General features: G+C 42.3%; 1 protein-coding gene across 5 annotated transcripts in view; it reads right to left on the bottom strand.

The window, feature by feature from the left end:
• Positions 1-11,938, bottom strand: part of LOC115208312 (tensin-2) — a 78,452-nt gene extending 66,514 nt beyond the window's left edge. For all 5 annotated transcript variants that reach the window (XR_003881143.1, XR_003881144.1, XM_029776252.1 and 2 more), the window contains exon 1: positions 10,996-11,938. Coding sequence is in view for 3 of the 5 variants with exons in the window: in XM_029776252.1 (XP_029632112.1) it covers positions 10,996-11,112 (117 nt within the window). In the remaining 2 variants the exon portion in view is untranslated. The remainder of the gene's footprint in view (positions 1-10,995) is intronic.
• Between the last annotated feature and the right edge of the window lie 248 nt (positions 11,939-12,186).

Below are 12,186 nucleotides of genomic sequence, written 5' to 3'. Positions count from 1 at the left end.
CAATGGTCCAGGATTTTTTACGACCGGGTAGCGCATTCGATATGCTGATAAAATTTAGGGAGTCTTGTTTTCAGATTAGCCTTGTTAAAATCCCCAGCTACAATGAATGCAGCCTCAGGATATGTTTCTAGTTTACATAGAGTCCAATGAAGTTCATTCAGGGCCATCGATGTGTCTGCTTGGAGGGGGGATATATACGGCTGTGATTATAATCGAAGAGAATTCTCTTGGTAGATAATCAGGTCGACATTTGATTGTAAGGAATTCTAGGTCAGGTGAGCAAAAGGACTTGAGTTCCTGTATGTTGTTATGATCACACCACATCTCGTTAATCATAAGGCATACCCCCCCGCCCTTCTTCTTACCAGAGAGATGTTTGTTTCTGTCGCCGCGATGTGTGAAGAAACCAGGTGGCTGTACCGACTCCGATAGCGTGTCTCGAGTGAGCCACGTTTCCGTTAAACAAAGAACGTTACAATCTCTGATGTCTCTCTGGAAGGCAACCCTTGCTCGGATTTCGTCTACCTTGTCAAGAGACTGGACATTGGTGAGTAGTACGGTCCCGTGTGGCTCATTTGGTAGAGCATGGTGTTTGAAACGCCAGGGTTGTGGGTTCGATTCCCACGGGGGACCAGTATGGAGAATTTTTTATGAAATGCATTCATTCACTACTGTAAGTCGCTCAGGATAAGAGCGTCTGCTAAATGACTAAAATGTCAAATGTAAATGTAGTAAACACGGGAGCGGTGCGCGATGTGCCCGTCTACGGAGCCTGACCAGAAGACCACTTCTTCTGACCCTCCTGCGGCGCCGTTGTTTTGGGTCGCCGGCTGAGATCCGATCCATTGTCCTGGGTGGTGGACCAAACAGAGGATCCGCTTCGGGAAAGTCGTATTCCTGGTTGTGATGTTGGTAAGTTGACGTTGCTCTTATATCTAATAGCTCCTCCCAGCTGTATGTAATACAACTTCAGATTTCCTGGGGTAACAATGTAAGAAACAATTAAAAAAAAAACGAAATACTGCATAGTTTCCTGAGAACGCGAAGTGAGGCGGCCGGAATAGAAAGAGGGGGAGGCCCCGGTGCACAATGGAGCAAGAAGACAAGTACATTAGTGTGTCTAGTTTGAGAAACAGATGCCTTAATAAGTCCTCAACTGGCAGCTTCATTAAATAGTACCCGCAAAACACCAGTCTCAACGTCAACAGTGAAGAGGCGACTCCGGGATACTGGCTTTCTAGCCATTGTTGCAAAGAAAAAGCCATGTCTGTGGTCTTTTGCCCATCTTAATCTTTACTTTTTATTGGCCAGTCTGAGATATGGCTTTTTCTTTGCAACTCTGCCTAGAAGGCCAGCATCCCGGAATCGCCTCTTCACTGTTGAAGTTGAGACTGGTGTTTTGCGGGTACTATTCAATGAAGCTGCCAGTTAAGGACTTGTGAGGCGTCTGTTTCTCAAACTAGACACTCAAATGTACTTGTCCTCTTGCTCAGTTGTGCACCGGGGCCTCCCACTCTTTCCTGTAATCGAACCCACAAATGCTGATGCTCCAGATACTCAACTAGTCTAAAGAAGGCCAGTTTTATTGCTTCTTTAATCAGAACAACAGTTTCCAGCTGTGCTAACAATTGCAAAAGGGTTTTCTAATGATCAATTAGCCTTTTAAAATGATAAACTTGGATTAGCTAACACAACATGCCATTGGAACACAGGAGTGATGGTTGCTGATAATGGGCCTCTGTACGCCTATGTAGATATCCCATTAAAAATCAGCTACAATAGTCATTTACATCATTAACAATGTCTACACTGTATTTCTGATCAATTTGATGTTATTTTAATGGACAAAAAAAACCTTTTCTTTCAAAAACAAGGACATTTCTAAGTGACCACAAACTTTTGAACCGGTAGTGTACGTATATACTGTATATATTAGCATGGGTATTGAAAGATAGAGGGTGGATGACAAAAAAAAGCAGATGGTACATGCTTTGTTTTTGTGCTAAATGTATACCTTTATGATTTGCCCCTGAACTGTACGTGAACCCCTCTGCAATCTACTGGCACTAACCATTAAAAACTAGGACTTCAACCAGGCTGTCCCTATGCTATTTGCTCTCTTTCTCTCTTAAACTGCTAACACAAAGCCTATGTGAAAATTTGGTTTTTCACAAAAGATAATAAAAAAATATATAAACTGGCCCAAATCAGCTCTACATAATTCAGCAGGGAGGTGTGCAACTACCACACATTATACCAGTGGAGAAACTACATCTACATAGGTATTACCATATCCCTTTCAATTCACATTCCTTACAGAAATAACTATTCGCAAACCTTTTAAAACATCCAGAAAGACAGTGGTCTTAGAAAGGTATTGATAGTTTAAAATACATATTTTATGTGAATGGATGTGGATGAAAGAATTCTGCCAGTGTTTTAATGTCCTAGTTTCATTATTATTATTTTTTTCATCTCCAACTCTATATATCCAAGTGAGCCTATGAGGACCTTGGGGATCAGATTGACCATTATACCCATTGATCAAACGTATAACAGACAGACACTGCTCAAAAGGAGTCGTTTGTGATATCTACACTCAGTTGCCACTTTATTAGGTTCACCACCCTATAGACGAAAATAAATTGCTCCTATATACACCAAGTCCCGTGGTCTTGGCTTGCTAGACACTAAAGCATGCAGAGAAGTATTCGGGTATTCTGTAACTGTTTGAACTTTAGAATGTGCAAAATGACAGCAGTCTGTTATGGTCTTTTGTAACTCAGAAAAGTTACAAAAATTGTACTGACTGTAATAAACTCCAACTGGACTTAAAAACTTGAACAGTCCATCTCCTTTCCCAGTTTCATCAACCATTTTGAATTCACACTGTTCCAGATGCAAAGGGGGTTGTACCTAATAAAGGGACCACTGAATCTATAGACTTTCCAGAATGAGTTCTGGGAATACGCGGGGTATTAAACATTGGCTGTAAGTGTTGAATCTATTACCTCAGGAGATGGTACTGTTCAGCTTGTCTGGGGATGACAAAGAAGGACTTCAACAAAGCCAAAATAGAAAATGATTGGAAGGGGCCTCTTTGCTGTTAAATTAGAGACGTATTAATAAATAACTGTTGTGCCTTGTAACTACTTTAAAATGTGGAACTCTTGCACTAAAAATGCAAACATTGATTTGGCATACAATTTAAGATTGTAAACATTGTACAAATTTATGTAAACATTGTCTAACTTTATATAGAACAAATTGCACTTGAAATGAACATTTCTTTAAAGTTATTGCAAATAAATGCATATTTTCACTTTTTTTCTGTGACAATCACTGAATTAGTTATTGATTTCTTCATCTTTTAATGCAACATTTTAGATTATGTATTTCTATCAAATCAAAACTGGAATTTCTACTCAAAGAAAAGGTTATAAAAGTATACTAGACATTTATAGAATAAATAATACCTAGTTTGATGATAATGTCCTAATCAGTGAAAAAGTTACTGATTTACATATCTTTAAATGGCATTTTACAGATGTTATGTATTTCTATCAAGTCAAAAGTCACATTGTTTCACAAAACAAAGGTTGTAAAAGTATACTAGACATTTATAAATCATACCTAGTATGATGATTGTGACAAACGGTGAATGAGTTATTGATTTATACCGCTTTAAATGGCATCTTAAAAATTGTATATTTCTATCAAATCAAAACTAATGTTTACTCAAAACAAAAGGCTGTAAAAGTATGCTAGACATTTATAGAATAAATCATACCTAGTTTGATGTTTCTGTGACAAACGGTGAATTAGTTATTGATTTATACCCTTTTAAATGGCATTTTATAGATGTTATGTATTTCTATCAAATCAAAACTGGAATTTGTGCTCAAAATAAAGGTTGTAAAAGTATGCTAGACATTTATAGAATAAATCATCTAATTTGATGACTCTGTGACAAACGGTGAATTAGTTATTGATTTTTACATTTGTAAATGGCGTTTGGCGAATGTCTGGCGAATGTCTGTTGAATGTCTGACTATAAAACCAACTTTACCTCAGTGTCAAATATACGTCTTGTTATTACTCATCCTCTTTCAGATCTATTCCCGACGTAGGTGGATTTAGGGCCACAACAAACCCCAGAGGATTGTTTTTACAGATTTGACTAAATCTATTGGCCAGGTCATACTAAGGGAGTGGCCAAAAACTCATGTTTGATTGGTTCATATAAATCTACATGGTCAATGTGAATAATATTACCGCATTCATTGTGTACATTTTTAAAACATAAAAAATACGATCAATTATTCACTCTATATCATCTCTGCACGTCATGTCACTGTTTTCCACAAGCCTACGAGTACAAAATATTAGACAATAGCTGCAGCTAGTGGTGAGAAAGGAGAAGAGAACCTGAGAAGCCACATTGCATACAAAACAATGTAAAGAAAACTTCTCTCTCTCATAGGATTCAAACTTTTCAATTATATTGAATGATTTGACTGCTTGCATGAGGAAGATGTATTGAATCCCCCGCAAAAGAGTACAATTAGGGCCTTTAGTAAATGTGGTTCAAATCAAATCTTACGTCACACTCGCCGAATACAACTGATGAAGACTTAAGTGAAATGCTTGCCTACGAGCCCAAAGCAACAATGCAGAGTTTTCAAATAAAATAGTAACACAAGAGGAATAAAATACACAAGAATGGAGCTCTATACAGGGAGTACCAGTACCAGATCAATGTGCAGAGATATGAGGTATTTGAGGTAGATATGTACATGAAGGCAGGGTAAAGTGACTATGCATCAGGATTGATAATAATGAGAGTAAAATAAGGAACACAGCACTCGCAACAATGAGTGTATTTATGTGTGTGTGTTAATATGTTTGTGTCGGTTTGTGTACGTATTTAGCGTATGTGAGGGTTTTGTGTGGGCATGTCAACATAGTGTGTTTGAATATTTATGCAATCAAGAGTGGCTTTAATTTAATTTAACATTTTTCTTCCACATGGAGCGAGTATTTTGTGTAGATCGTTGACACAAAAAGACTAATTCATTTTAATACCACCTTGTAACACAACATGTGGAAAAAGTGAAAGGGTGTGAATACTCTCTATAGGAACTGTACACCCCAGTTGTCCCTGTAGACTTGCATGACTGTTTGTGAAATTGCTCGATTTGAGCACCCCACCCCTTTCGTCAAACTCCAGCCAAAGGCTAGCTCATTCCCAAGGCATCTCCAACCATTACAGCCCCAAAGCACACAGCCTCTAATATGGAGATGGGAGAGGAGCGGCCGGTGCCAGTGATTCATACATAGTGGATTTCATTATTACCTTCTGGTAGATGTTTTTTTTGGTGTGTGAACAGCAAGCCAGCATCCACATCTCTCCCACACACACTTGGATATACACTGCTCAAAAAAATAAAGGGAACACTTAAACAACACAATGTAACTCCAAGTCAATCACACTTCTGTGAAATCAAACTGTCCACTTAGGAAGCAACACTGATTGACAATACACTTCACATGCTGTTGTGCAAATGGAATAGACAACAGGTGGAAATTATAGGCAATAAGCAAGACACCCCCAATAAAGGAGTGGTTCTGCAGGTGGGGACCACAGACCACTTCTCAGTCCCTATGCTTCCTGGCTGATGTTTTGGTCACTTTTGAATGCTGGCAGTGCTTTCACTCTAGTGGTAGCATTAGACAGAGTCTACAACCCACACAAGTGGCTCAGGTAGTGCAGCTCATCCAGGATGGCACATCAATGCGAGCTGTGGCAAGAAGGTTTGCTGTGTCTGTCAGCGTAGTGTCCAGAGCATGGAGGCGCTACCAGGAGACAGGCCAGTACATCAGGAGACGTGGAGGAGGCCGTAGGAGGGCAACAACCCAGCAGCAGGGCCGCTACCTCCGCCTTTGTGCAAGGAGGAGCAGGAGGAGCACTGCCAGAGCCCTGCAAAATGACCTCCAGCAGGCCACAAATGTGCATGTGTCTGCTCAAACGGTCAGAAACAGACTCCATGAGGGTGGTATGAGGGCCCGACGTCCACAGGTGGGGGTTGTGCTTACAGCCCAACACCGTGCAGGACGTTTGGCATTTGCCAGAGAACACCAAGATTGGCAAATTCGCCACTGGCGCCCTGTGCTCTTCACAGATGAAAGCAGGTTCACACTAAGCACGTGACAGACGTGACAGAGTCTGGAGACGCCGTGGAGAACGTTCTGCTGCCTGCAACATCCTCCAGCATGACCGGTTTGGCGTTGGGTCAGTCATGGTGTGGGGTGGCATTTCTTTGGGGGGCAGCACAGCCCTCCATGTGCTCACCAGAGGTAGCCTGACTGCCATTAGGTACTGAGATGAGCTCCTCAGACCCCTTGTGAGACCATATGCTGGTGCGGTTGGCTCTGGGTTCCTCCTAATGCAAGACAATGCTAGACCTCATGTGGCTGGAGTGTGTCAGCAGTTCCTGCAAGAGGAAGGCATTGATGCTATGGACTGGCCCGTCCGTTCCCCAGACCTGAATCCAATTGAGCACATCTGGGACATCATGTCTCGCTCCATCCACCAACGCCACGTTGCACCACAGACTGTCCAGGAGTTGGCGGATGATCTAGTCCAGGTCTGGTACGAGATCCCTCAGGAGACCATCCGCCACCTCATCAGGAGCATGCCCAGGCGTTGTAGGGAGGTCATACAGGCACGTGGAGGCCACACACACTACTGAGCCTCATTTTGACTTGTTTTAAGGACATTACATCAAAGTTGGATCAGCCTGTGGTGTGGTTTTCCACTTTAATTTTGAGTGTGACTCCAAATCCAGACCTCCATGGGTTGATAAATTGGATTTCCATTGATTATTTTTGTGTGATTTTGTTGTCAGCACATTCAACTATGTAAAGAAAAAAGTATTTAATAAGATTATTTCTTTCATTCAGATCTAGGATGTGTTGTTTAAGTGTTCCCTTTATTTTTTTGAGCAGTGTATATTATTGCATGCACACAAACAAACACACACACTGCAGAACACATACTACGCTACACTGTAGTCACACACCACATGCACACATAGGCCTACATAAACCTCTCCAAATACACTACCAGAGACACCCCTTCCACAAAGTGTGTGTTCTCAGTGACAGCCTGTTGCTGACGACATGCTGAAGTATGGGTCCTGGCTTTGGGTAACCCACACGGAAGGGACGGGAGCAGGTGGGGAAACCAGAGGTATGATCCTACGATGTGTATTTATATCCCCACATTCCATGAGCAGAAGAGTGACACCTCGAAAAGAGCCATGAAACTCCCAGAATAGGTACAGGAATCACAGGCGCGTGTGAATCCATCTAGTCAACAAGCACCTTATTTTTGGCTTGGGTTAAATACGCATGGCACCAACAAAAAAATTGTCAATGGCATTCAAGAGAGCAATGTGCATTGGACACAATGCAATACCTGTGGTTTGGAGTAATGCAATGTCAACTTTGCCAACAAACATGACAAATTCTTTGCATGTATAAACCCCATGCCAATGTTTCTTTCTCTAGTGCAGGGGTATACTGCTGTTTTTCTGTTCTACCTGATAATTAACTGTACCCACCTGGTGTCCCAAGTCTAAATCAGTCCCTGATTAGAGGGGAAGAATAAAAGCAAAGCAGTTCAACTGGCATCAAGGTCCAGATTTGAATTTGAGGGCTGTAGAGCATAGGCCAGGTATTGATACAAGTATTAACAGCACACACAGCTGAGCTGGTCAACTGTCACAACCATACCCTCATACCACAGTACTTTCACTGTACTGCTATCATGAAAACAAAAACAATAGAACAGCACTCACACAGACGATCAAATTCAATGATTGAATTCTGATTTATGACATAGGCCTTAATCATGTAAAGAAATCGTACATGCATGCATTTCACATTTTTGGAACAGACTAGTAAAGACACACTTGGAGCCATGTCGCAATGTGGCTGCTCCTAAATACGGCTACAGCAGACATGCAGACGACGCGACGCATAGGAGAGTAACGGACACCACTTCCTCTTCAACTTTGACCACCAGGGAACAGACATGATTAACCCCCTTCAATCCCATCCAACTATCATCCCCCGCTCTCTCTCTCGCTCTCTCTCCACTTGACCTCTAATCCTGACCGGTATATGACCCCTTCTGAAAGTGAACTAAATGGGACTCCTGACATTGCGTGCGGCGAATACTAGGGATACTTTAATGCCTTTGACTAAACACGGCAGGGCTAACATTTTTCCCTGGTGGCACTGGTGCCTCAAACTTTTTCAGTTGGTGGCACCAGCCCATGATTTGGTGGCAATCCCCCCCCAAATATGCACAGCGTCACACAAACAATTTGAGTAGGCCTAATCATTTTATAAAGTAACTACAAAGTAATTCTCAATGCTTTATTAAGAAGTGTAATAGACTACGGAGATTCAATAAATACATTTTTACATCTAACATGTCCAAGCAGAAATGCATGATTCAAATATATTTTGATAAGCAACCTAATCCAGGGTTGTCATGAATTTTGGGTTGACAATTAAAAAGGGAAAGGGGGATACCTAGTCAGTTGTACAACTGAATGCTTTCAACTGAAATGTGTCTTCCGCATTTAACCCAAGTCCTCTGAATCGGAGCTGTGCAGGGGGCTGCCTTAATCGACATTGCTCAAGGGCAGACCACCACATCAGGCCATATTAGTTATATTTTACTGTCACAATAGGGCTCCAGAATGTTCCGATTTTTTGGTTCAATAGAGATGAATTTGCTATCATCTTTATGTGCACTAATATGATATAAGCCTAATTAAATTGGTGCCAATTCACCACCTGAGGAAGTGCCAACTCCAAAACATAGTAGCTAGATCACTAACTCTAAATATAACACCTACTGCTAGTAGCCATGTATAAATCTAACAGTAAATGTAATGTCATTAAAAAAACGTTGCAATGAGGCCTAGTGCACTCTCATTGACCGATGCACATTTTCATTCTCCACATTTCTAAGCCATTTCAAATATCTTGATTGTAAAAAAGTGTGCTTTGAGCTTTTTGATCATTGAGACGTTATAAATTATACCTACAGAAAGCTGAGACCATCCTCTCTTTAGTGTGGACAAGTAGTTGCTTCCAAAGTTGTAATCCTTCCGCGAAATTGCATTTTAAAATGTTATACCATCACGAAAAACTTAGGGGAGGTTCTCTTCTGCACTGTTCAATCAATCCAGTAAATGTGGAGGAGTTAAGATGGAGAGTCGCCATTGTTAATGTCTAAAAGCAGAAGTCATGTCACAGGCTCTCTTTCCATTTTCACTGAACACTGGAACATCCGGTTGGTCAGTAGTGAGCAGAGGGTATGATTGAGGTGACCAGGTAGAATGTGCAGCTCGCACCAGACCTCTGCCAAACTAGGATCATAGTGTCTACGGTGTAGAACTGTTGTTTTCTTTAGGCCAACAGGTGTACGTACATTCAGAAAGTATTCAGACCTTCACTTTTTCCACATTATGTTACAGCCTTATTCTAAAACAGATTAAATATAGAAAAATATATTTAATCCATCTACACACAGTACCCCATAACGATAAAGCATTTACATAAGTAGAACATTTACTAAGAACTTTGGCAGCATTTACAGCCTTGAGTCTTCTTGGGTATGACGCTACAAGCTTGGCACACCTGTATTTGGGGAGTTTCTCCCATTCTTCTCTGCAGATTGTCTCAAGCTTTGTCAGGTTGGATGGGGAGTGTCACTGCATAGCTATTTTCAGGTCTCTCCAGAGATGTTTGATCTTGTTCAAGTCCGGGTTCTGGCTGGGCCAGCTCTAGGAAGAGTCTTGGTGATTCCAAACTTCTTCCATTTAAGAATGATGGAGGCCACTGTTTTTGGGGACCTTCAATGCTGCAGCATGTTTGGTACCCTTCCCTAGATCTGTGCCTTGACACAATCCTGTCTTGGAGCTCTACGTACAATTCCTTCGACCTCATGGCTTGGTTTTCGCTCTGATATGCACTGTCAACTCTGGGACCTAATTGAATTTACCACAGGTGGACACCCATCAAGTTGTAGAAACAGCTCAAGGATGATCAATGGAAAACAGGGTGCACCTGAGCTGAATTTTAAGTCTCATAGCAAAGGGTCTGAATACTTATGTAAATAAGATATGTTTTATATTTCTAATACACTAGCAACATTTCTAAAAACCTGTTTTCGCTTTGTCATTATGGTGTATTGTGTGTAGATTGAGGAAATGTTTTTATTTAATCCATTTTAGAATAAGGCAACTTAACAAAATGTGGAAAAAGTCAAGGGGCCTGAATACTTTTGCGAACGCACTCTAGGTTTTTGTTCCAGCCCAGAACTAACACTATCCGATTCAACTAATCAGGGTGTTGATTGAGGACCATGATAAGTTAGATCAAGTGTGGTATCCATGGGCTGGAACAAACAAACTATTGCACACACTCCTAGCCTCCAGGATCTGACTTTGAGACCACTGATTTTAATTTCAATCCAAATCATTTGAGTGCGTTTCTGTTATATCGCACATCATGACACTATCCACATGCCCCATTTCCATAGGGTAGGTTGCAGTTGACACCTTATGGGCTGAGACTCCGGGTCCTGGCTAGAAATATTGGTTTTGTTTACATATGATGGGTCACAAGACAACTCCAAAAAGCAGTAGGCGTGTCACTCACGTTACAATCAATCGAGAACTTGAAGTTTTGTACTTTTTATTCATCCCCAAAATATTGTCTCCTGAGGGGATATATATCAGCAGACGCCAAAAACAACTAACAGTATTGTATGCATACATCTTTGGATGAGTGGCCCCAGCATGAATAGAACCCACAACCCTGACGTATGTACCATGCTCTACCAACTGAGCCACAGAAGGGTTACACTTTTAGAGTGTTGCAGACAGAGATGTCAACAAGTGCCTTGCTTACCTCAGCCAGCTGTAGGATTTCAACGGGGATATTGTGGACTGCTACTTTCGGGGATCCCTCAGGTTCCGGGGCACGTCTCTTTCTGCTGCAATGCTGGATACTGTGAATGCACCCCATTGATCCTCTGGTTCTGTCTTCCCCTTTTTCAGATTTTATCCACAAGTCAGTTATCCGGATATCCCAAGGACCTGCTTTCCTTCTCTTACTCCTTAGGCTCCCCTCGTTTTTTCAATAGGGAATCACTCTTTTCCTCCTTTTCACACTGTACAGGGAAGCTGGGTCCTTCCTTTGACACCCCAAAACCCCTTTCCTCCCGTGAGCCCTCACACCCCTGTCCCAAGTTGATCTTTCTCACTCTACTCAGCCAGGACTGGAACCGCCACAACATTCACTCAGTCCAGCCTCCCGTCTTTCCTTCACCACACGTCTCTCCCTCTTCTTTCAAAAAGCACAGGGCCCGCTCTCTCGCACCCTCCTGCCGTCGCTCTTGCACCCTTCTTTCTTCTGTCAGCCTGTACACACAGCCTGTACTTTTACACCATTCTCTCTCCCTCACTAGCTGCTGTCCCTTCCCAGCATGCACAGACCCTCCACTCTCTGCACTTATACTCTTCTCTGGTTGCCCTCTTTCTCCCCTTTCGGCCTTCAAAGAAACACCCTTCTCTCTCATTCCCCCTCTCCTCTTACAACCCTCTCACTAGCTGTTCACCCTGCCAGCCTGCTGCACAAACACTACACTCTTCCCCTCTCTCTCATTTCTCCACTCCCTCTCTCCCCCCCTTTCCACACAGCTGTTAAGGTCAGGCTGACTTCAGGCCCTTCCCTTTTCTTGCCGTGTTCAGCCTCTCTCCCTCTTTTCCTCCATCGTTCCCCCCGAGATTAGAAGGCCCACCCTGTCGACCCACCGGACTCTGCAACTTAGCACATGAGGGGAGGGCATACACAGTGCAATGGTTCTATCCTACTATGTTTCCTCTCCTTCCCCTCATGTGAGGTACTATCTAGTTGCTTACCCATGACAAGCCAAAACCTTGTTCACCAACCCAGCAACTCTGCATGAGGAGAGAAGACACACACTTTGCCTTAACATCCCTCTCAACTGAAAACAATAATAGGCTCTGTTCCTTTAGATCTGTGTAGAGTAACATGGGGATTTAGGACCTCCTCGGAGAGCCAGCTGGTATTCCGCCA

This window comes from Salmo trutta, chromosome 14, assembly GCF_901001165.1.
Source record: "Salmo trutta chromosome 14, fSalTru1.1, whole genome shotgun sequence".
Taxonomy (NCBI): Eukaryota; Metazoa; Chordata; class Actinopteri; order Salmoniformes; family Salmonidae; genus Salmo; species Salmo trutta.
Note: the sequence above shows the minus strand (reverse complement) of the source record. Positions and strands in the feature narration are given on the sequence as shown.